The sequence below is a fragment of the Trachinotus anak genome, unplaced genomic scaffold (genome assembly GCF_046630095.1).
Source record: "Trachinotus anak isolate AG129_WGS33_773 ecotype Australia unplaced genomic scaffold, CSIRO_AGI_Tana_v1 ptg000026l, whole genome shotgun sequence".
NCBI lineage: Eukaryota > Metazoa > Chordata > Actinopteri > Carangiformes > Carangidae > Trachinotus > Trachinotus anak.
The window spans coordinates 6,295,838-6,321,911 of record NW_027273877.1 but is presented as its reverse complement, the minus strand read 5'-3'; the positions used below and the strand labels follow the sequence as shown (position 1 = coordinate 6,321,911).

Sequence of the window (26,074 nt, the reverse complement as noted above, 5' to 3'; positions counted from 1 at the left end):
GATGTATCAACGCCTCACCTCCACACGTATTTTTCCGGGAACGTCTCAGCACATGTATTCCCTACCACTGGAGTGCCACAGTCCCACCATGTAAACCCAGTTCTCTACCTTGTCCACCTCCCCCTGGAGAAATATGATGCAATGATTTCCAAACCCAATAACACTCTCTCCCACCCTCGCTCCTTCTGCAGCTAGATTTGAGGTGATAAGTTACGGCAGCTTTTCCCCCTGCTTCTTCAAACCTGTTCCACTCATTCACTTCACATTGCTGCCTCGGTTAAGTCTCTGCCCGGACCTCCTTGTTCAATCAGCTCACGTGCGCTGCAGATATCCAACACGGTGTCTCCTGAAATGCTGGGAAAAGCACCTACAGTCCCAACCACTCTGCTGTGTCCTGTTTTCATCACACAGACTCCCCAGGAGAGGGTATGGATATAGCAGCACACTCTTTCTCTCCACTCACTACTCTTTCCCTCTCTTTCTGTCTCCTTCTCTCTCTTGCTCACTGAGCGCAATAAGCTGTCTTGATCTTAGCTGGTGACTTTGCTTCACTAGACCATTTAGAGACTAGATTCTTTTCACTGATGGCTTAGGAAACGAGGGCCACTCTGCTGCAATAAGGTGCATCCAATCAATGCTTTGGTCAATCCCTGAACATGTGAACATGGAGTAGAAGGGATGATGGCTAAATTGTTATATTGAAGCACACTGTATGGCATAAAGCTTGGGGGGGACACCTCTTTTGTCTTTCTGGGCTGGGGCTGTGGAGACTATAGTGTTCTTCCAGCTTTGTGGCATAGGTTTTTTGGAAGGCCCGCTCCTGCTTCAACACCCGTGCGCAAAGCCAGATCCGTAATGAAATGGCTTTCCTAGTTTGTTGTGAAAGAACCAAACTGGCCTGCACAGAGCCGTGACCTCAACTCCACTGGGATGAAGTGGAGTGATGACTACAAGCCAGACCTTATCACCCAAAATCAGCATCCTCATTGATGCTCTTGGGGCTGAATTGGAGCAAATTCCTTCAGTCAGGTTCCAAAATCTTAAGAAACTTCCCAGAAGAGTGGCAGCAGATCAACACCCATAGTTTTGGAGTAAAATATCCATCAATCACATATGGGTGGAATGTGTAATGGTCACTACTGTGTCCTGTGACCTGGCCTGGAGACAAAGCAGATCACACATGAGAGTGCAGAGAGATCACCATGCAGTCGCACAGCATGTCATAGAGTTAAACTAACTGAGCAACGGCTTGTTGTAGCCTTTCCAGCTGGGCCTCCAAATCACAGAATCGTTCTCCCATCATGACACGTTGCACCGGATAACCCAACAAATCATTGTGCCTAACAGACACCCCATGTGTTGGATCAGGCCATTTCCAGGTAGACATCTTGTAGTCTGATCCCTGCATTAGACTGACTTGATATCCAGCTTGTCTGCCTCTGCAGCAGCTGAAATGTAAGATGAGAGTTTTAGGTTTGTGCACATGAGTCCTTTCACGGGGAATGCTATTGACCTGTTTTAGTATGTGATGGTATGAGTAACACAATTCTACCCTGCTGTAATTTGTCACGAATGAGCCAGACTGGGGATAGAAATAGCTTTTGATAGATTCGGCAGCTTCTGAAAGTCAGCCATGCGAGTGCCATGAGTCATAACATTTCATCATTAACAAGCAGATTCGAGTATACATAAGCAAGGCTGGAGACTGAGACTTTCTGAGCAGAAAACCTCCCATTTTACAAGAGTAGCAGGAGACTTGGTTCGCAGTCATGCAGCACAGTGGAGGAAAGTACATGAAGGCCCATGCTGTCTGGAGGCAGAAAATAGTTTAGATCCTCTGGACACTAGTTAAGAAAAGAATTCATTTAAAGCATTGTTAAAGTAGGCCCAAGCTGAGCATCTAACCACAGGGAGCTTCAGCGTGGAAATGGGACTGTTGGGGGTCTGGGCACGCTTCAAAGGTGACCCAGCAAGGTCTCAAGGTACCTGCTATTTAGTGCTATCAGTCTCTTTCTTTTTCTCATTGTGTATCTGTCTACTACACTTCCCTCCCTACCACATCTTCTATTTTCCCCAGCTCTCCGGCCCTCCATCAGTAGCTAAACTACACGGTGCCACTTAGGGATTCTCTAGACGTCTTCCTCATTCTAGGCTCAGTCCGACAGGAGTTCCTCCTCTGCCTGCATAGCCCTGCACCAAAGCCCAGTGAGCGTTCAGTTCCTGTTGGTATCCAACCCCTACCTTCTCACTGTAAGGGAAGCTTTTTTTTTTTTTTTTTTTTTGATTCTCAACTAACAGCAGCATCAGCATTTCAGACTGGGGAAGGAGACAGGGATTTCAAAGAAAGTTTTTCCTTTACTTAACTCTTTCTGCTCTAACATTGAAATTGACAAGCACCTTTAAAAAGGCAAGAAATCTTTTTTTCGTATCTGAGGATGTTTTTGGATCAGCAACAAGATGGGAGAACACAACAACCAATGAAGCCACAACAGGCACAACACAAACAGTTAACAATGCCTCACAAAACCATTAGCAGAAATAACATCTGCTTCAAAGATGATGTGGCAATTTCTATCATCATCATCTGATGCTTTTCTAATTGTTGTATTACCTTTTTTCCTTCTTTCAATGTGGCACTTTAAGTGTTTCATTAATATCTAATGAGCTTTTCATTTAGAGAATTCAACTGTGACTTCTCCATGCAAGATTTTAAGCAACATGAGGTTTAACATTGATAATGATTCGTTCGCCGGATTGGGCAGCAATAATAGACGCTGCTTTTGTGCTGAAGAACATTGTATTATGAGAACATCAATGCAAAGAGTGGGTGTTGATCTTTGTAAATGTCATGCTCTGTTCCACAAGGCTCGAATTGGACTTGTTATTCAACCAACCCCCAGCCTGTTTGTTTCCCACTGCATTGTAATATTCAACAGTACTACCGTATTTAATTTCCAGGCACAGCTTGTCCCCGGCAAAAGTAACACAGAGCAGAGAAAATTGTAATTTCACAACACATCATTGAGCATTTCCTATTATGATTACCACGTGTTAACATGCTTATACAATTCAGAAAAACAGTTTAAACATTGTATTTTGTCTCTTGATATCTGCTTTACCTGCATTAATTAAGGGGAATGGCGGCAGCAGTTTGCCTGCTTAGCGATAATGAGGTACAGTGCCAAGTATGAATAAGAGGAGATTGACCATACGCGAGGGGGACGTGGCTAAATGAATACTGAACACAGCACAGTCAATGGCTGCCTTAAAATGCATGATTGGACAGGCATGGGCTGTAATAAACAAAACAAAGTGAATGCTGAACAGAGAGACAATTAAACCGCCACATCTGGCAACGCAATGTGAGTGGGTACCCAGCCACTGCAATTACAGGGGACCATCACTGATGTAACCCTTCACTGCCTGGATGTTGGAGCAAAAGTTAACGATGATGCTCACTCCCATTTTAAAAATATTTTCAGGAATTGATTCATGCTTCCCAGATGCCCTGCTGAATCTGGGAAACCCCCTTTAACCATTAACAATCATACTATCCACTGATTCAATTCCTGGGCTGTTTCTCAGTCCAGATCAGCGCCTCACTATCCTGCTCATCACAAGCCACAGGGCAGTCTTCAAGTCCTTTCATGTAGAGCCCAGGCTCTTGCATTAAAGGAAGGGCTAATTATAGAGTAGAGGGAATATCATCTGTCTGGACGAAGGAGAAAAGTGACACAAGTGTCATTCTGACATTTTCTGAAGAGGTTTTAGTCGATGCTTGAAAAGCACTGGCTGTTTATCTTGTCTAAAGCAAAAAGGCTGAAGCTTTTTATGACTGAGGAAATAATTCTGACATTCTACCTTGATAAATTTACATGCATAAATGGGAGTGAAATTAAAGGAAACAGCTTTTTTACATAGATTATCCAAGCCTCTACTGGAGGGATGAACAGTATTCATCATGAAGATATTCTCTCACTCTGGTTTTGGTATTGGGGATGATGTTGGGGGAAAGTGCAACTCGTCGCTCCAGTAAGGTGTTTAATCTGGTGATTGTGAAGGTCGTAGCATAAGATTCACATAATTTCATCTCATTCAGTGACCCCTCATGCCCTGTAGGAAGCAAATGCATTTGTTATGCGTCTTCACTTTTATTCAGATTTTTACATTAATTTGTCACTCATCTGTATTTAAATATCAATATATTTTCACCTATATAAGGACCACGTCTGTGTTTTAACAACAAATCATGAATGGTTAGCATTACTGCTGACGATTTGTTAAAGTGGGTTTTTTTTAGTTAACAAAAATAATCTCACCACAAGGTTGATAGAGTTGCTGTTGTGGAAATTTTGATCATATCACACAGTCCTCTTCAAATAGGAGATTTTGCCCAGTTATCATAGAATTGTAAATCTTTAAATTTCCATTTTTCCAAGCACTTGATGGACTTCTAATTCATTTTATATGATTGAAAGCTCCAGAACAGCTACTAAATGGACCTTGTGGCTTTTATTCAACAGCTGTTTCCAAGTTCAAGAATAAATCTATAATTTTAACAGTGTTTTTAGAATTTTAAAATGTGCTTCTCGTACACCGTCTTTCAGGCAGCCATTGGCATCCATTAACATTAATATGGTCTAAAAGACACTTTCAGAGAACTCAAACTTGCTTGCAGATTACCAGTAATTTGTAAAGTGTGCTGTTCTTGTGCAGCATTATTTAACTTTAATTGCGGGCTCCTAAATTGCTTCCCATCTCATCCAAAACATTAAACAGGTTATATGTGTCCTCATTGTTGTTAAGATTGCAAATGCCCTTTCCAAAAACACCCCCCCCGAAATGCTTAGTTTCTTCACTCTCTGAAGTATTATTCCCACTAGCTCCAGGGCTTAATTTATTCAAGGCTGTTAATAGCAAAAATGCAAAAAAAAAGAGAAAGGCTTTCCTACTCAAGAGCTGGATTGTTTGGATCTGAATGGGAAATGCTGCTAGATTAACTTGACATGGATGGTGCATGCAGTGCATGCAGATCTGTAATCTATGTAATCTTCTGTGCACAGGGGTGATACGATGCTCTATTCACTCTGTGTGGGAAGTCTTTCAATTCTCCATGAAGAACCGTTTGTTCTTTCCCATGTGTGTGGTTCCTCCGTCTATCTCCTTTCTCTTCTTCACTCACATCCCCACTGACACACACATATGCCCTCTTTCTCCCCTGCCATACCTCTGTCAGTTGCACACAGATGCAGAAATGCATGCATGCCTGCTCTCTCTGTCTGACTCTGTCTCTTTCCTTGTTTCTGCCTCCTCTGTGGTGTTTCATGGTTTCATAGCTTCCAGTCTGTCTGCTTAGCCACGGAAATCTTTGCTGACGTCTCCGTCCTGCAACCACAGTGACTGAGAGGGACGCTCTAGAGGCACAGCGAGATAAGAGAGAGAGGAGACAATCGCATTAAGTCTCACTTTACCCCCCTGACCAAGACCAGAGGTTAGGATTTGAATGTTAGGATCTTTGTGTTTAAATCCCCGCACCACTGTTTGTGCATTTTCCAAACTGAGCACACAACCTCTGCACGTGCAGTCTTAGCTGCTCACAGTAAAGCCGGCACAAATTAACACACCGTCGTTAAGGGAATAACACGCAGCCATATGCACGAAGAGCCCCTTGGAATAAGTCTTGGAGAATGACACCGTGGCTGTTGCCAGCACAGCAGTAGAGCTGTCAGTGCTACAACGCAACATGCTGTTCAGATCCATGGGTGAAGCCTCTTGACATCAAAGGTGGCACACAAAAGGATCTGTGTTTCCTTTTACTGTTGTCCGCACCTGTCAAAATGGTGCGTTTAGTTTTTTCTTCTTGTTGTTTTATGTGCTCCTCCTGCACACCAGCCTCCTGCTATGTAGCACCACAGAGACCCCTGGTGGAAATGGTAAGCACAACAATATGAGTGTATTTGTGTGAATGTGTGCATGTGGGGTCCAGGACAGATCAGCATCCTCACAACACATTATCTCTGTCTCTTTTACTCTAATGCACACTCTCACACAATACACACCCATACACACACACACACACACACACACACACACACACACACACACACACACACACACACACACAAACACTCACACACACACACACACAGCCCTTATCTCTCAGCTGTGGACAATATTTTTGTTGGGCCGTGAGACAAAATGCAAAACTGTCCTCCAACTTGGGGCCTTTTTTGAATCTCCAATCCAGATTTTCTCTGTTAGCGGTTTAGCTATCATCTGCGCTCACTAGACTGCACTAGAGGGCCAAATTAGAGCAGGCCTTGGTAAAATAAAATCCCTATTATCTTTGAACTAGCAAGTACCCAATTATACGCCACAGTTATCTCCCATCTCACAGACTTCTGAGTCCTCGCCGCGGGGCCAATGAGCAAGGGGTGCTAATGAAGAGATGCTGAATTACCTTTTTGCCTTCTTGGACACACAACTGGTGGAGCCTCCTTGATCATAGGTGGCTTTTATGGATCAGAGTCATTCCCCAGCTTTGATGATGTGCTTCTTTTTCCCCCACCGTTGAGCCTGTCACAGCACAGGCCACACACTCATGGGTTTACCACCGGTTGCAGCATGTGTGTGATAAGTGTGAAAGAAGAATGAGAGGTCTCTAATCCGAGGCAGTGAGAGAAGGCGAGTTTAAAAAAGGTTTATCTGTTTCCAGTCACATAGGATGTGCGTTCAAAAAGAGCTGAGCACACAGACAAAACTCCTGTGGGTTTTCGGGGGGGGGGGGGGTGTTGTCTGTTCATATGTATTTTCTGTGCAGTTTCTTACCCCTGCTCATCCCAGGAAGCCTATCTGTACATCACTGCCTGCTACTGGAAAATTAACATGTTGATATCTCACTTTTCTTCCATTGTCTTATTTCTTCTACCAGCATTTGATAACTGGAACTGGCAGCTTTTAATGCTCCTACTTCAGCTACAACTTGAATACCTACTTCAGGTATTTCAGTCGTCCAAATGCATTTTAAATGAATAGCAATGGACATTTCAGCTGTTTCCACGATTACATGAACTATTCAGCTGAGGCAAGCCTATATACTGTACCTTTCCTTTTCAAGGATTTAACCATCTTAACTTTTTCATACTTCCACTCGAAGTATGTCGAAGTACTCAGCTTCAAATTTCAAAGCTGCACTAATCAATGTTACTGCATTAACAATGGATCAAATTACAATGTGTGATGCAGAGGAAGTTGCTCAGCAACAGACCCACGAAGAGGATTCACTCAACTCTGCAGCTCCCCTCAGCTGTGTGGAGCATTTTAGCATCTTTTAGCTTATTGCTTTGGTTTTGCAGCATAAAACTTTACTGTTTGGATTTGTTCAGTCTCACCACTCTCATCAGTGTGGTTTTCTGTAGGCATCTGCTTTCAGTGAAACAGCTCTAACCTCTGATAAATCAACTACGCTGCCTGCCCAGCACAGTGGCAGACAGACAAAGTTAGCTACAAGCGAGTGAACAAAGTTAAGCTTTAATCAAACTGAAGAAGCAGATATTTAACTTAGCAGTCGGAGACTAAAACAGAGCTGAAGGTAGAGTAAACATTGGACCAAATGACTGCTAATGTTGCTCTGACTCCTATTTGCTAACACATTAAACAACTTCATAAGATGATAATATAACAATTTTGTCAGCGTTTTGCACTATCCCCAAGTGGGGTACATGCATGCCTGTATAAAGAATTTTGTTTATTTTTTTAAATCTCTTAACCTTTTTATCTCCATCTATTTCTAACAACAGTTCATTTGCCGAATGACCAAACCTGCTTCTTCTTGAACTTTAACTCCACAAACATGCAGCTCTTTAGCATTTGAAAAAAAGATGGAAATCAAGGTGCAGCCAAGTCACCACGAAGCCGCATTGACCTCTGCTGGCAGTGCATGAACATCCTTTATCTCCTCATCACACAAACAGAGAAAGCTACATGTCACCAGTTGATAAAGTGCATTTGGAACTCCTGTTTAGTGTGTGTCAAAGAGGAAGAAATCAGTGTGAATTGTGAGTTTTACATAAGCTGTATGAATTAATTTATATATTGCACAAATCACTGTCCTTAAAAACTCTGCTGTACTTTTGTTCTTTAAATTTTCCAAAGTACTTCCTACAAAATACAGTGATTGAAGTTTAAAGGTGGGATCTGAAAGAGGCTGCTGAAGAATATGGGAGCTTTTATGAAGGCACAGCAGTGTTGCAAAGTTGCCGTGTAAGGGGGTTCAAGAGAGTGTTTTAAAGTTTTAAGAGGCTGTCAGAGAATTTAAGAAAGGTCTGGGGTGGTTTAAAATGGCATCTCTGGAGATAGAGAGACGGTTTAGGAATTGGTGGAATCGTGGAGGCTTTATGGAGTTTTTGAAGGAAAAAGAAAAGGTTTAATAGGAGGTACATGTAAGTCTGGGTGTTTGGAGCTGGTGTTCACTCCAGTATCAGGTTATGACCAGATATCCAGCGCCACCAGTGAAAAAGCACAGGCATTGTGATCCTGTATTGTTTTGACATATTTATGTGTTTGTGTTCAGCTGCTGACTATATGTTGTTCAGGTAACCACCACCTGTCGTACAATGAATGCACCTGAGATGATGCTGGAACAATTTGAGGAAAAACAAGTGGTGTTTTTTACTCTAGCTGTTGTTTGTTTGTTTTATATGTTGAGGTGGTTGATGATGATAGAAAAACCACAATGCAACAGTGCATCTGGACCGACATGCTGCACACACCAGCATAAAATAACATTTTTCTTTGTATAGAGTTGACATGCATCCGTTTTGGTGAACTGTTACAATTATATGGTTCCCCCTGCTGTAACTGTCCAGCTCTCTGAATGAACATGCTCTGGATGCAACATGTTTTGGTTGAAAGATGCATTGCTCCCTGCCCCTGGATATATGTAGAACTGTATATTGAAAATTTTTCATTCATGGTCATCTTTAAAAATCTGGATATTTTTAATGAAGGGAAACAGAAAGTAGCCAAAGTATTAACAAGCTATACTCATAAAGTTTCAGCAGATATGCTGGTTCGTGCAGGTGTTACCTCATGTTCTGTCTGTTGTCTGTCACAGGAAGTCCCGTCAACCTGACGTGCAGAGCGTTCTTTGGATACAGCGGAGACGTCAGTCCACTTATCTACTGGATGAAGGGGGAGAAGTTCATTGAGGATCTTGATGAGGAGCGGGTTCAGGAGAGTGAGATCAAGTAAGATCTTCTACATCAGACCTGGTGTGATTTTTAATTTAATTATGGTCATTAGGATTTATGACACACAGCAATGACACACCCGGTGCCTTATATTTGGTTAAATAAACAAAAAAAGGAAACAAAACAAAAAATTTGAAAAATGCATTAAATGCATTAGGCGTGAATGTGAATATTATAGCAGAGGTTGAACAACATATAACAAATTCACGAGGTAATTCTGATCTCTTCAAAAGCAGCAAAGGATCTGAGGGCTGCACTGGTAAACACCTCTTTAAATGCACTCAGCAAAGTGAACAATAATAGGAACCTTTCACTACCAAGCTATCAGTTCAATGAAATTCATGAATGCTTTAAGTGGCTGTTCAATAATGCAGATAGCTATGCATACTTTATCATGTACAATATATATGCACAGTTCAGGCATCACTCCATCAGTAATCAGCTACTACTTTGCACTGAAATATAGAGTAAGTGGAGGCAGTAATAGCAAAGCAACACAGCAGATGGAAACTCCAATTGAATGTCTGTGTTAGCCTCCTTTTCCGTTTGGGTGACCTCCATCTTTTGGCTCACACTCACTGGACACAGAGGTCTGTTTACTCCAAAACCAGGTGGAAACCCGATGGCCAGGCACACACTCCGCCTGAAGCTGGCTGACCAACCAGCAATGCTGTATAATTGGCTGGAAGGATGCTTCTTTTTTTAGGAGGAGCTCTCCTTGCTTTAGGTTTTGCTGTATTTATTTTATATGAGAAAAATTACACAAAAAAATAACAACAAAATATTGTTCTCTTCAGCTGACGGGTGGTAAATAGAACATGGGATCTCCAGTTTATTTAAAAAACAAAAATACATATGAATCCTTTTTTATCACATTAGGATGGATTTCTCATTTGTGTTTGAAACAGTGGTGCTTGTTATGAAAAAATAGTCTGGAAAAGTTCAGGAGCAGCAACATTGTACAAAAACAGTTTCTGGTTATTACAACTCTGCATGCTGCTTTTGGCTGAATGACAAGCTGATGTTTTCTGTCAGTGGTAGCTCTTTGTTTTGGCTCAGGTCATATTGGAAAAAGTGGAGAAAAGGGACAATGTGTTGTTTTAGCCTGAAAACACTGGCATATGGAACTCATCCAGCATCATCATATTCACAAATTTTAAACAAACTACAGCAGACATTGCTTACCGTTTAAGTAAAGCTGTTTGTATTTGTGATTTATGTCCATAACCTCACCTTTAACTGGCAACAACACTTTTTATAATATTTTACAAGTATATCATATTATATCATAATAATATCATATTAAACCAGTTTATACTTGATATAAATATCAAGTATAGTCCAGTCTGATTGACTGATTGATGAATGTAGGACAAAATCCGCATGTGAGAAATTTGATTTACTGGCCCAGAGTGGTGGGTCACACCCTGTGTGACTGGTTACCAAGCTCACAGCGTAGTTGACCTTTGCTTTATTATTGGCCATGTGGAAAAAGGTCACAGTTTCTCCATTTGGTGGATTGACAGGAGCACAAAAAGACACTGACGATGTACTTCAGCCACATTTTTTTTAATTGATGAGCTGATGGTCAGGCAGTGAAGGTCAGTCAAAGCTAGAGTACTTCTCATCCTCAGATGACCTCCTCTTCAGGAGAAGAAACAATCCACATCACCTGACTTTAGTCTATTAATACACAGCAGTATTTTATTTCACCTGTATTCACACAGACAGGTTAATCATGATCAGATTATTACATGTAGTGGGAGCACAGGGAGACTAGAGACTTCCTGAGGAAAAGAGGATTATAAAACATGAAAATAGAGTCAAAAATACTGAATTAATACCTCGACAGACACCGGTGGGAAAGGTGTTGCTTCAAAATTAACATATAGTAAGTGAATTCTATGTATTTGTGCAGCGGTGCTGTCACGGTCTCCCAGATGTTGTTAGAAAAATGCAAGCAACAAATAATCTGTCATTGGGTTTTAGCAGTGAAGAGGAAATTCTTAATCCTTAGGAATGTGTTTCTTTGCTCTGCTGACACCACCGGGGCATTCAGAAAATAAGGTGAAGGAAGGGGGTGCATCGAATATAACAACAAAGGAAACATAAGGAACTGCTCCTTGTTTCGTTGTATCTAGCCATGCAAATAGTTTTATTTTTCAATGTTTACAACTATCATCTACAAGGAAAGCGAACAGGATTAATGTTAATGCTCACAGCACTGATACAAATTTATCAGCAATATCTCTTTCCAGAAACAGTATCCTGGTTTCTGTTTTGGTTGACAGTGAGATGTGTGTATTATCCTGAATAACAGGGATTTTTTTTCAATGTTGTAACCATTACAATTGAAATTCCATTCACTTAAGAGTATTGGGGTGAAAGAAGGACTCTCAGAGATAATTATCCCAAACTTGGGCAAATAAAACAAAGCTAGCTGCACGGCTAATGTAGATACCACAAGGGCAAAATTAGAGAATCTGTTTTCTGTAATGTGGGTAAACCAACCCTGTACGAGACAAGTTGATTGTAGCTTTAAATTTTTTTGCAGCAAACACTCCTTGATCAGCTGCTTTGTCAGGAATATAACAGAACAGCTGGTGTATCTGTTTAAAGTGCTAGTACACTGCATTTCCTGTGACTGCTTCACAGTAAAAGCCACCAAGTGATTTCCCAGTTGAATGGTTTTAATTCAAAGCAGCAGCAGTTAGAAATATTTGATTAGCAGTAACTTAATACAACTCTGATACATCTGTTGGAGAGTGAGAACAGTGAAGCTGATATCAGTGAGGTATCATAAACAGTAATGCTGGATTACATTCATCTATCGTTTCTTGTTTTCTCATGCATAGGCAGGCAATTTAAATCTAGCCACAAACAATAAAAGCACAGTATATAGAGAGGTACTCAATGAATGTGAATCCACCAAATTCCAGCCATTTGATTTGATGAAAATATTATTGATTATCACTTAAACAGTTACATAATCCTAATCAAAGAATTATTTATTCACTGTTGAGGATTTGTTCAGCAAGATATTTTTGCAGGTGTGTCCACAGTGAAATACACATATCACACACCCTATCATGTTGCGCCCCACTGTTCTCTCTTGACGGACCACATATAACAAGAGAATCCCTGTTGTTGACAAATGCCATCTAATGAAAAGGTTAACTGTAAGCAGCATGACAAGGCTGGGAGGAGAGTTAGCGGCCCAGTCTGTGACCTGGCATTTGGAGATGTCTGTGTTAGCCTGCTAGCAAGCACCATCCAGCTCTCAGCACCGCACTTCGTTGTGAAGGACATCAGGCCAATTAGAGCCTACAGGATTTGGGGGGGTGGAGGCGGCAGGTGGCGGCATCGGGTAGGTGGTATAATAATAAGGAGAAGGAAGAATACTGAGGATCGGTTAGAAACCCTGCTTTCATGTGATCGTCAAATGAGGTAACCAGCCGAGAGATCAAACCTTTGACCGTGAGCTGCTTTGAAAAGCCTCTGTGTTTATGTGTGTGCATGGGCAGTAAGTGAAGAGGCTTCTGTGCCTATAGTGGGGGCTTACAATACATGCACATTCAAATTTTTCAAGGGCTTATTTTTGTTGTGTGCGACTGCGTGACACCGTCTCCCTCTGCGTGTTTTTATTTATTTTATTTTATGTTCCCATTTGATTGTGCACCACTTCAAACCCACTCCCTGACATCATTCCACGAGCTTTTAGCTTTGAAATGGAAATTAATCACACAGGAGTATTCCCTGAAGGGCTGCCTGTAATACATGAAATGGAGCTTTTGGCACAGTGTTTCACCACTGAGATTCAGAGTTGATATAAAATTTTGTGGCTGCAGAACAAGATTTTGTGGATCTCAGAGGTGAAGACCAGAGGAAGTTTCAGTCCCCGGTGCATTGGCATGCAGCACCCTTTTGAGCAGCAGTTCAAGAGTAAAGTTTCCTTCTCTAGTATGAATTCATGCTGCAGATATGTTCAGAGAAAAAAATAGGTACTTACAGGGTCCAGCAATACTTCCCCTCTCAATTAGTGCCGCAAATTCTAATTCTTATCATTTTACATTCTGGCAGGCTAACAATCACATAAGCCTTTATTTCATTTTGTACAGTTGTGATTTGATGGTTGAATTGAGGGACTCTGTGATTTTTTTTTTTTTTTTTTTACAGTGCCCAACATTTTGTGAAATTTTCTTTGCCCTCTCTTGTTGAGAGTTTGATGAGAAGATCAGTCACACTCTCATGTCTGTACAATTAATATGAATCTGGAGCCAGCAGCTGGTTAGCTTGACCTCTCATGCTCTCAACAAGAAAGCCACAAAACCTATTTCCTAAAATGCTTAATTATTCCTTTTCAACAGAAATTGTAAAATGGCTCCTTTGTCCTGTGCCAGATGTTTAAAATCAGAGCTACCTATCATCAGTACACTGTATCGCCTGCTTTCCACAGTTTTACTAGTCCACCATACCCAGTAATTGGCTTCCGGTGGGTCATCTATACCAGGTATGTTGTTAAGTGAAGGTCAGAAGGAAAGTATTTTGGGAAATTGGGCTGAGCATAGTTGAGTTTTACCATTTTCTGTTGTCTGCCTTTCTAACTGAGGCACATGGCCTGAAAACTGAAACTCTTCTGATTGATTGATACAACAGTGTGGCATAAACATGCCAAGCTGGTGCAAAGTGAGTGATCTGTTGTTGTATACAATTTTACATTTCAGATCTTTTCAGGAGAACCTGCTATGATCTAATTCAAATCTGCCTTTAGGGTGCAGCCAGGAGAAGTGAAACCAGCTGGGACCTAAATTTTATCAAGACACAGCCAGTGAAGGGTTTTAAAATAAAGCAAAGCATGACAACATGGTGCAGTTCAAAAGTTCAGGTGTCACATTGTGGCTGCTGCATGGGAGAGACTGTAGTAGATAATATTAGGAACAGATATATCACAGTGCTGGGTGATAGGATCTTGTGTGATCCTGCTGCAGCTCGTTCAGAGGAGGTGTTTTTGTCCAATAAAAGGCTCCAAGCTTGTGTGAGATGTTTGTTCGGGTTTGCAATGAATAATGATGCTGTAATATTCTGCCTCCGAGCCATGGAGCTGCCTGCTCTCACCCCTCCTGTGGTTTCCATGACGCAGGCCACAGACCCCTGTTCTCATGTGAGCTCTGGTCTGTGTAAAAAACTGACGTTACGCAAAAGGATTTACAGTAAAACTGATTTTGGATTTCTGTTAGTTTTACCATATGAAAGGTAAAGTCACGAATCCAAACTCAAACTCTGAGATGTTTGTCGAGATGACTCTGAAGTGTGTGTCGGTATGCTTCCTTGAGCATCTCGGTGAGTCATTGTGGTATCCTCACTCTGTGCAGCATCAAGGATCCTGCACCTTCTTTTCCGTGCAGTTACACGGCACCAGCCTACCACTGTCCTCCACTTTTATCCACACCACCTGCCAGATGACTGTGTGGGAGAGGTCATTCATGCTTCCTCTTTTTCAGCTTCACACTTTCTCCAGCTCCTGTTTATCTCTTCACACACATGAATCCTCACTTGTATACACAAACACACACGTTCCCCCACTCAAAACTTTCACTAACTACGATCTTTTTATAAACAAAGATTGATTTTTTTTTCTTTTCCTTTGCTAAGACCTACTGTGTTTCAGCTCAGTCTATGTTGAGTCACACGTGGATGCCACCTCTTTAAAAAGCCATCAGCATGGATCTATATCCCAACCTTGTGGAGCCCCATGTCTCTGCCTGACTGGCTGCACAATGGAGAAGGATGAGGGTTAGAAAAGCTCGCAGGAATTAAAAGAAAAGGCAAAATTAATTTCCCTCTCACATACATACTCACACAAGCCTTAACCCAGAAAGTCACCTTTATGCTCCCCAGCAGAAGATCAGCTGAAAAACTACTACTTCATAATTAGTTTTTATTAAACAACTAGTCCATGTAGCTACAAAATGATTACCTCTAAGGGCTCTTCACTGTGCATGGTCAATCAAAGAAATTTCACTGCAAGTGTGTTTTTTTTCTATACAAGATACCAATTATTAGCAGCACTTTGTAAAGATAAAGTAAGATATTGGCAGTCTAGTCCATGGCAGTAGTGGTTGTATTGTAGTTTGTCTGTATCTCCCCAGCACTTCCCAATCCACTTTGTTTAGTCTGTTCATTGATCAACAAGCATTAGATGAGTTTTCATATTCAGATGCCCCGAGGCAGGCAGTAGATGAATGCCCAAGTGGCACTCGTACCTTTTCACACTATTAGCCCCATGCATCATTAAACACAGGTTTGAAATAGCTGCAATTTTTGTAACCTTAAAAAGATTATCTGCACATATATCATTCATGCTTTTGCACAGGAGCCCAGCAGGAGAGATTCACCTCTGTTAGCCATTATTGTTTTCCTGTTGTTCTCCTTTTGTCATAGAAGTTTGTTACAAATACTTTAACTGAACTTTACAACTATGAACTGGGGAAAGCTAAAATGCTGTAATCCTTGTACATCCTGCAGGAAATGCTTAATCATGTTAGAAGCCATTGCTTCCTTGCGTGAAACGATTTTCCCACCTTGATTACATTTTGTTTTATTGCTACATTCTTTTAAGATGTTTAGCAACACTTCAGCTTAAAGGGGCCAGTATACTGAAACCCGTAATCCAACATTGGCCAGTATTGCAGAGGTGAGAAAGGAGTCAAGGATCGCACTTCTCTTTCCAGCAATCTTTTTCAATTTTTGGCACAGCTATTTCTGTCACTCTTAATGTTAACAACTGAGTGCAACACTATGAATGTGTTCCTGAAGAGAAAATGTGCATCATTATCACCATAATAAAACAATATGTTGTCAACCCCCTCTGTGACAGCTGGCTTTTCAGCCCACCTTTGAGTGTGGCTGTTTCGATCTGGTATAAACACTTTTGACTTTGTACCACCCACTTGTTTTCAAATGTAACCCAGACCTAAGTCGACCACACTGTAAATGTGCATGACAAGTTTATTATAGACAATACAGAAGGTCCAAAATTTGCTGTCAGGGATTGACATGTGCAATCCTTAATCCACTTTTTTTTTTTCATGAATCCAATTCTCAGAGTAATTGCCAAAACCAACAGTGTTCCCATCAGTCTCAGCTCTACTCTTGTTTTAGTAGTTTAGTACTTTAGATCAGTACCATGGTAATTATACTGCACATGTTAGCATGCTCATGGTAGCATTTAGATCAAAACGCAGCTGTGCCTAAGTACAGCTTCACAGAGCTCCTAGCATGGCTGACTCATAGTTTTTTCATGCAAAATTTCTGGTTATTTGCCCAGACAGTATAACCTCTTCTGTGAGAGGCTGGTAGCAAAGGTAGGAGTTGTTTTTATCCATAGCTCAAATTCTTTACTTAGGCCCCAGCACTGAAACAAACAGTCTCCCAGTATCAGATCAGCTGAATCAACTGCCCATTTTAAAAGGTTTTTAAGCACCTTCCTGTAGACTGACAAAATCCACACTGTCTGATTTCTAAGATGGAAACAGCTTTAGCTCTGATCACAGACTATTAAATACAAGCTTCTCGTAAAGAAGAGCTTAGTAGAAAAGTGTCTAGTTTGTTAAAAAGTGTGAAAGGTATAGCTGCCTTGAAATTTTGAGGGTTGGAGTGTTATCTCTTCCTGGTGGCTTGTTAGCCTTGTCAATGTGTCTCATTGCAGCCAGTTAGCTACAGCATGATGCTGTTCTTTAAGACACTGATAATGAAGCGGAGGCCGGTGAAATCCATTTTTTGCTAATTAACACAACACCCTGCCAAGTGTCCAATGAAGAAAAATAGGTATCTAAGTGTCACAGTGTCCTTCCAGTTCAGTCACTGTGATCAAATGGAGCAGTGGCTTCCAGTGTTTTGTGTGTTGAGTGAATTCTGTTTAACAAAAACGTCAAAAGAACTCTTTTTTCTCTCACTAACCCTCGTGGCAAAATGTTCTATGATAGGTCAGCGCTGTAGTGCATCATGACAGTCACACTATTATCCCTGTACCAACATGTCACAACCAATACACATCAAGCGGCTCAGCGAGTCAACAAAGGAGTATTTTTTTAAATGGGACAAATCTGTCATGACTCATGTGATGCTGGCATCCTGTCAGTTACAGACTGTCACCTCCTACCTTTGTGATGCGCTTTGCTTGAGTGATGAACTAAAACGTTACCACTGAAAAGCTGCCGCAAAGGGCTGCAGATCATTAAGCTTGGAATTAAACTAAGGTTATGTCTGATATAGTTATCTGCATACTTATGATTTGAGAGAGACAGGTAAAGGTACAATATAATGGTATAAAGTGCAGAGCAGAGAATGTCGTGCACTTCACCCAGATGAAACTCCAAGGTCACGATTTATGAATTTTAGGATGCAAACTGTAGACACAACTCAAATTTCCTTGGGGCAAACTTTTTTTGTCAGAATAATCCATATTTTATTAAAGAGTCAATACTCCCGACTTATGACTTTTTGACCGCCTGCAGTCTAGAGTTATTGTTTTCCATCGTTTTTTTATTATTTTTATTTTTTGATACACTGATTCAGAAAATCTGACATTGTTATTTGGGATCTGTAGTCACAGAGCAAACCTGCAAACACCGAGACTCTAAAATCAAAAACACAAGTTCAGCTCTGCATGTTCTCTGATGTTCTGAGTCTGTTTTCTGTTCTACGTGTTTTGGCTCGTCACAATCAGACTTCTTAAATAGAGACTATGAGAAGTTACTTTGATGTACACCTTCCTGGCAGTAATGAGGCGGCTGGACTCCCTGTTTGGGCAAATGTTTGAAGTCATGTTGGTGTTCAAATTTTATCAAACAGCTTGTACATTGGTTGGTTTCGTTTTACCAACCATGAGTCATAAACTTGTAAAAGCTTTGAGCAGACATATGCATGAGTTGGCCCATACTGATTAACTGATGGTTGCTGTCCACCATCAGCAACTTTGGCTCAAATAGTAAATCCTCCTTTCATCAACACCACAACGCCACAAAAGCTCAGTGTTGCCTGATGTGTCTGAGTCCAAATCAGATTGCTCCATATCTACTTTGTGATGCTCGGTAAACACTTTATGCATGTATTTCTTTAGATGAATGACAGGGAAATAAAGGGAGCAGACAATTATTCTTGCCTCTTTCACTCTCTTAGGTAAAATGACCAAAGCTGGAGAGAATATTAACAATCTGACAGTTCCCTCCTTTGATAAATCCACTTAACATGCTGTTTCTTACAAGGACTCTGCTTCATAATCAAACAGACACACATATTTATCACCGCAGCAGTAATTCAGGAAGCAAATCAGGTTTAGAGCAATGTTTTTGTCACTTTTTAGTATTTTTCAGCTTAGTTATTAGTCTTTTTGACAACAATGGCCTCTGATTTTCTCAAATTTTAATCATAGCATATTAATTAAAGCTGCGGTAATTAATGTTTTTTTTTATTAGAAATGAATGAAATGACTGTGAAATGTGGTTTTTCATAATGACAAACCCACTTCACCCGACCACCACTCTCCTCACTTTCAGTTAGCTCTTTAGAGCTTTGGTCTGCTTTAGTTCAGGTTAAAAGCTCTGTAATAAGCTGCCTGCCCAGTGCAAATACAGAGACAATAACAAAGTTAGCAGGTAGCTGCTGGAAAAAGTGAAACATTAAACAGCTAAAGAGTCAAACGAAAGCTTTTCTCAGGAGTTTGAGGTTGGAAGGAACACAACAGATAATGGACATTCAGCAGTTGGACACAAACATGACTCCGAAGAGATGATAATGCTGTTGAAAACTGTAGTTGGCAACTGTTTGCGAGCACATCAGATGTTGGGTTTATGCCTTAGTGCTGGTGGTATTATGTTTTCAGGTTGTCAGTCCGTCCCATTCCCGTGAACATGATATCTCACTAATGCCTTTAGGGAAAACACATTTTTGGCCTTGTGAAAGTGATATGATGCCTTGATCTGTCCTGTACTAATGAGGGCTTCAGTGTTGTGAGTTCAGTTCCTCTTCACTTCTTCAACCAGGACAGGATGCCTCCTGTTTCTCTGGTCCACAAGTTCTTTGGTTTTGCTGATATTGAGCTTCAGGTGATTGTTGTTGCATTTGCCTTTTTTTTGTTGGTGCAGCTTTGAACCTTGTCTGTTTTGCTGATTTAGTTTAGATTTACAGAGTAAAGAATAATTGCACTGAAACCAAACTTTACCCTAAACTGTAAGAACTTATTAAAAAAGTGTTTTGGTCTTCAGCTGCAAAATTACTCAAAAGCAAGTTTTTAAGTAATTAATTTTTGTGACACTCACAATAAATTCCTGTACCAACACCAGCTTTTAATTAGACGCAAATGCCAAAAGCATCCATGTGAGCCCCCTTTGCTTTGCTCTCTGCCTCCCCCTGCAGGACAATCCGGGAGCACCTGGGGGAGCAGGAGGTTTCCATCTCTCTGACCATCGACTCTCTGGAGGAGAGTGATCTCGGCAACTATTCCTGCTATGTGGAGAACGGCAATGGACGGAGACAAGCCAACATCCAGCTCACCAAGAAAGGTGAGGCGAGCACACTCACACACACACACACACACATAGATTAATTCATAGGATGAAAAAAAGTTGTGTTATTCCAACTCTCTCTTACAGGAGATCAATGTAAAATCCTTGATATTTAATAAAAGAATGCTCCAGCTTTGGAGGTGAAAAACACAATTTAATACTACAGGCCTTCGCACTGACAATGAGTGACTCACTCGCAGCAATTTACTGAGCACAAAGAAGAACAACTAGTGGGATTCTGGGAATTGACCAGTTGTTTCTTGCCTCAGGGAAGAAAAAATGGGACAGTATTGTAGATAGTCCAGAGAGCCTATTCATCCACCCCAGCCTGAGGAAGCATTAGTTTGCAGAGAAAGAAAAAGCGTTTTTCAGAGAGAGGCAGCCTTTGGTGTTATGATGCCAGACAAGCTGTTTAACTGTCTGGCAGTGACCTCCCCCAACACACACACACACATGCACACACAAAGACACACCCACACAAATCCTGCTTTGATCGGTGAACTCTCACTCAGCCATCTTCTCATCTTTCGTCACTGGCTACCGTTGCTCTCTTGTCTTTTTATTCCAGAGACATTTTTTAGTTTTTCCTCATGATTTCACCTCACAGAGGTGGAGGATACAAGAACTGTTTGATGATTTTAAATAGAGATGGACACTTTTCAACGTGGTTATATAAGTCATATATATATATTTATTTATTTTAGCGAGGCTAGGGGGGGTCTCTGTAGCCTTAAAGTTGTCAGTGTTGAATACATTTACATAGTAGATATTTTTCCTCTCTTTTAAGCTCACAGCTTTGGATCCAGCTTTGATGGCAGCCCAGTTCCCCTCCATTTGCTATATTAAAGGGGTTTATGCTGCACAGTCGAATCTCAGAATAAACCAGAGAAGATTAGCCTGGTCCTCGCAGGATTGCCGGTCTAGGAGAAATTGACCCGTTTCCATGTTTTTATTTGCTGCATCTGTGTTGCAGTGCAGAACAAGACCAGTCAGTGTTTATGCCGCTTTTCAAAATGCGTCAGAGTTTTCCTCGCTTGTCTCTTGAAGCTGTGAAAACAGCACATGACACTCCAAGTGAATTTGATCGTCTCAGCGTGAGAGTGTCTTTACTCCCTCCCTGCTCGCCTCGCTTTCCATCCCATGCACACACACACACAGACACTTTGAAGGATGCAGCATCAATCAGAATATGCCTTCACTTGTGTGTATTTTAGCATGGAGATGTGTCCTTATTTACATTTCTTGTACAACTTCTTGTAGTTGAGAAGTGCAGATTCTCCAAGTGCGCGTGACCAACTTTTTTGCCTTGGTGATATAGCCTCGGATATTGTATTTCTCTCGCAACAGCAGCAACAACACCAGCTACTATACAGCTGCTTATACTGTGTAATGATAAGTAACAAGTAGATCCTTGATTGTCAAAGTGAGGAGCAGCAGTCTGAGCTTTCACACTTCTCCCTGCAGCTTCCCTCTGTTTTATTTCACTATCCAACCCCTACTCTGCCATTTTTTCTCACTCTTTTTATCACCCTCCCTAGACAGAGATGCAGAAATAGAGGGAGAGAAAGGAGTGATGAATCGCCCGATGCCATGTGGCTCCATCAAATCTAGCCTTCTAGTTGTCAGGAGCTAATTTGTCTTAATCTGTCCCACTGCAGCGGTGCTACAATATGGATGCCAGCTAGAGAAGAATTGGCCTCCTCCACTGTAATCTTTGCTACTTGAGGAGCAGCTGGCTCGTTATATTGTCCAGACATTTGAGTCAGGAGGGCAGAGTGGATGTGGAGAGGACCGTGAGGAAGCGAGGGAGAAATGAAGTTGCTTGGAAGTGGCTTCTTGCAGTGCTTGTTAGCCACAGCACCTCTTTTAAAAAGTAAAGTAATTCAGGATGATTCCCAGGCTGAATGCCGAGAAGAAGTCAGAGGCTCAATAGGGAAACCTTTGTTCATGCTGCCATGAGATTGTTTCCGCTTTTGTTTGCATACGTGTGCGTATGTCCGTCCGGGAGTTTGGATGAAGGTCGTCGCCTGGACAGGCACGATGAAGCAGTGCGGGCCATGTCGTTAGCTCTCCAGAACATCATCCTTTATCATGGGAGCTGTCAGCCTGATGGCCACTGCAGTGGGATGGGCATTGCGCACTCCGATGAGGTTAAATGGGCGTCGGTGATGGATGGTGATGCACGCAAGCCCTCTCCATCCATGTTTATGTGTGCGCGTGGCATTGCAGCAAGTCCAGCCTTTTACCGTTGTCCATTAGTCAGCCAATGAAGGCTGACCACCCGGACTTTGTGAGCCGTAGCCAAGAGGAAATGTTGAGCTGCAAAAGATGGAGTGACGTCCGATAGAAAACACTGTAAGAAAGAAAGAAAAGCCTTGAAAAAGAGACAAGATCATGAAAAGATAAAGCAAACGACTTGATTTTCAAGGCAAGGTACTAGACCATGGAGTCTAATGGTTGAGTCCGTTGTCCTGCAGTGTAAAATATCACCTCTCATCCTCCTGAATAACTAGTAGTCTGGCCTCTACTGAATGCTTTGGCCTTGTGGAACTTTCTTGAAAACAGTACAAGTCTCAGTTTAAAAGAATGTGTTGTAAACCTGAAGTATCAACAGTGAAGTCCAGTAGTTCCTTGAATTTAGCTTCCACTGATGCTTTTCATGAGTTCACGTCAGGCTACAGTGATGACAGATGGTTGGGAGAGTGGATCGCTTCGATCTGTCAACGAACAGGCAGTTGAGCTAACAGCTGGGAGCTGTACCTCACCTCGCACCTCTCTGCAGCAGCACACACATGTAACCGATCTTCATAAGTGCGGCAGTCTGATCTGTCACATGCTATTGTCGCACCGCTTGCCTCAGTGTGAGTTTTTTATGATCCAATCAAGCCAAGAGGCATTAAGTGACAGGTATAGAAGTGCTTGTACTTGCATTGCAGTTGGAGTTATGTGTCATCTGAATACAATCTAGCCACAATGACAATATAAGCAATGAGGAAAAATGGAGAGGAAAAGCAAGGAAAACTAATACAAATACAGAATGAGTGAATATAGTCGTAGGAGATGATTAAAAGTCATTTTCAAACAAATGTGGAGGTACAGCAAAGTCATTTCACAACGTGGACTCTCGTAACAGTAGCTGGTGCAGCTTATCCATCATGACTGACTCATTGACTGACTTATTTCACGGGTGCTGATGCTCAGTGGTTGGATTTTGCTCAAAGTTTAATCTGATTTCAGGAGAACTGTGGATGCAGGTCAGCCTCAGTGTGCATAAGAGGAGAGAAATACAATAAAGGAAAAGGTTATGTCATGGGACTGTGCCACTTGTTGAATCTCAGTAGAATCTAAGAATAGAGTAAAATATATTCTCACAGAATCAGATATCCTTGGCAAAAAAAAAAAAAAACACATTAAAATGATAAATGTCACAATAAAAATGTAGTTTAGTGATTTAAAGCTGAAATTTTCAAATCATTAAAAATAGAAATAGATCATAAATAATAAAAATCTGACATTCTGCTGTATATGGATAATCGATGGCTGCAGACAGCAGTGTTGTGATGATCCTGGACACCTTCAATCACAACAGAACTTTACAAATCAAAGTCTGCACATGTCCTTTTTTATCATTTTAACATATTTTTACAGTAATTGGCAGCTTATCTGGTGCTACTATAACAGTTCCAGTTTCATTTAAACAAATTATCTCTCTCTCTTCCTCCCTCTCACTGCGTTTGGCACATTAGCAGAGCTCATGTACACGGTGGAGCTGGCCGGAGGTCTGGGAGCCATCCTGATGCTGCTGATCTGTCTGGTGACGCTGTACAAGTGCTACAGGATCGAGCTCATGCTCTTCTACAGGAACCACTTTGGCAGTGAGGATATAGATGGAGGTAAGACGAGATAAGGTGCCAGACATAATTTACTTTACACCATTATATAATAATCTCCCATAATCTGTGATAGCACAGTGTTTGCTGTTTGGTGGAGGATTTCTAAAGCACCCTCCACTGCTGTGAAAGCATCCTTTCTTTCCTCTGTAGGGATTAAATCCCAAATCCCAAACCTGAGCAGTATCAGCGCTGCTCTGCACACATTTATTTTTACTCACAAAACACCTGGGCTATTTTTCATATCTTGAAGCTGCATGTGGCACTATTTTTGTGTAAATACACATCTGTTTTATCACTGTAAATGACATAGTGGCTGCAACAGAAAAGAGCTTCCCATAGTTTCTAACTCATAAATTCTGTTGTCGATTTCGGGGAATCGTCTCAACCCACAAGAACAGCTAAATTAAAAAAATTCATGCGAATTATTCTGTAAACTGTCTCCTTAACGGCAGCTAACAAGTCACCAGTCTTTGATGTTGCCCCCTTTCTTGTCACATTTGCATCCTGGTACAAACTAATCGTGAGCCGGCTTTGTAAAAACGTTCATGCTGGGTGCCGTACCCTGACATCACAATGCATGACTTCTGGGTAATGAAGTTTGGATTTTCAAACGGTTCCCTCTCTCTGCTCTTCGGTGCCTCAAACAGGCCAAGTTGCAGAGTTTAGATTTAAAAGAAAAATGCAGCCTTGATCACATAAACACTTTGAATACCGCAGTGCCTGGTGATGTGCTTTTATTTCCAGGTAGATTTGGTTGTTGTGTAATTTTTATCTTTAATATTCTGCAGAGAGACAAAATAATATGAATATTTTCTACATGCTGCACATGTGCATCATATCACTGTCATATTGTTAATAGCTGAATATCACAGTTTCCGAGACTTGGTCATATTGATTTATTGGCCTGATTTTTCATTGCTAGACCTCATTTACCATAACATAATACATGTTTGTAGTGCTGTGTGTGATCAAAGTTACTCGAGAGAGCTTTTTCCTGAGGTGCTTACATAATTTTGATTAGCTTACGTATTTCTTGTGCAGCATATAATGGAGTTTAATAGCAGCAAAGGGTCAGATGTTTATGCCTATCTGTCTGAATAAAGCAGCAATTACCTCAGTTATACTGGGGAATCCATTATAGTAAAGACAAAGTGAAAACATTTTACCGTGACAACAGAAGACCAGATGTAACGTAGCCGATAGTCAAGACCGTGTTAAGACCAGAAATAGCACTGGTTAATGAAAACATAAGGGTCGGTGTTCACTCAGTTTTATTTACTTCACCAAGATAATCAAATCGGTATCAATAACACTTTCCAGGGAGTCTTGCATTCCCTTCTGTGTGCAGAACAAACACTTTTTACTAGTCCAGTTCCGTCAGGGGGAAAATGCAACACATTTTTGACAAATCTGAAGACCAGTGTCAACAGAGTTACCATCCACAGATCTATTAACAGCAGCCCTTTGCAAAAGCGTTACATGGACTGACCTGTCTTTGCTACATTTGGTCTACCACTGTTACACAAAAACAAGCTGTTTCACAGTAATATAAGTGAAATGGGCTTTTCTTACATCTGCTTACCAGTTGTAAATTGTTGTGAGGATCCTCCTACAGGAACCATGAAGACGAGTAGGAAGGCTTATCAGATGTACAGTTTTTTAAAATACTGTGATACAGGATTTTTAAACTCCGGAAAGTTTTCAGTTTTGACAGTTGTTTATTTTCTGTTGTGAAGATTGCATGGTAAACAATAGAATTATAAGGACCCTGCATTTTTTAATGCACTGCTAATCTCAGTTAAAACACAGTCTTAATGGTACAATTACCTTTTTTTCTAAAGAGGAGGTTGTTGCATCAGTGTAATTCTTGCTGCTTTTCTCTCTACTCTGCTACATGCTGTAAAATAAAGCACATTACCGTATGTTATTGAAAAAGGAAATGTAGTTTTCTTTGACTAACCAAAGTATTCAAGCCAAGATAAATTTAGACATCGCTCCAGCGAAAAAAATATTTCTGGAAGGCACTCAAAATCACAAATTACTGACAATGATCAGATTTGGTGAATGGTAAAAAAATATTGAGAAGTTAAAGCAACAGCAAGGTTATGATTTTGCACAGCTGCTGTTGATGCTTTCCTGTGTGTGTGCACGCAAACTGCACATGAGCAAGAATTAATCAAAACACAGTCCCTGTACTAGACAAAAACGTCGACTCTGTGGCCCCATCAGCAATAGGAAAAGAAAAAAACCTCTGATTGGGCCTGGTGGATGGGTCTTGGTTTGAAAATGCATCAGACTAAGACAAGGAGCAAGTTTTAATTTGATTCCCCTGTAATGAGTCTCTCAAGTACCAGCTCTGCAATGA

The 26,074-nt window shown here is 41.1% G+C and overlaps 1 protein-coding gene across 5 annotated transcripts in view; it reads left to right on the top strand.

Annotated features, from left to right (window-relative positions):
• Positions 1-26,074, top strand: part of LOC139609454 (interleukin-1 receptor accessory protein-like 1) — a 284,017-nt gene that overhangs the window by 246,072 nt on the left and 11,871 nt on the right. For all 5 annotated transcript variants that reach the window (XM_071464066.1, XM_071464067.1, XM_071464070.1 and 2 more), the window contains 3 exons: positions 9,116-9,248; positions 19,668-19,813; positions 23,563-23,709. In XM_071464066.1, coding sequence (XP_071320167.1) covers positions 9,116-9,248; positions 19,668-19,813; positions 23,563-23,709 — 426 coding nt within the window. The remainder of the gene's footprint in view (positions 1-9,115; positions 9,249-19,667; positions 19,814-23,562; positions 23,710-26,074) is intronic.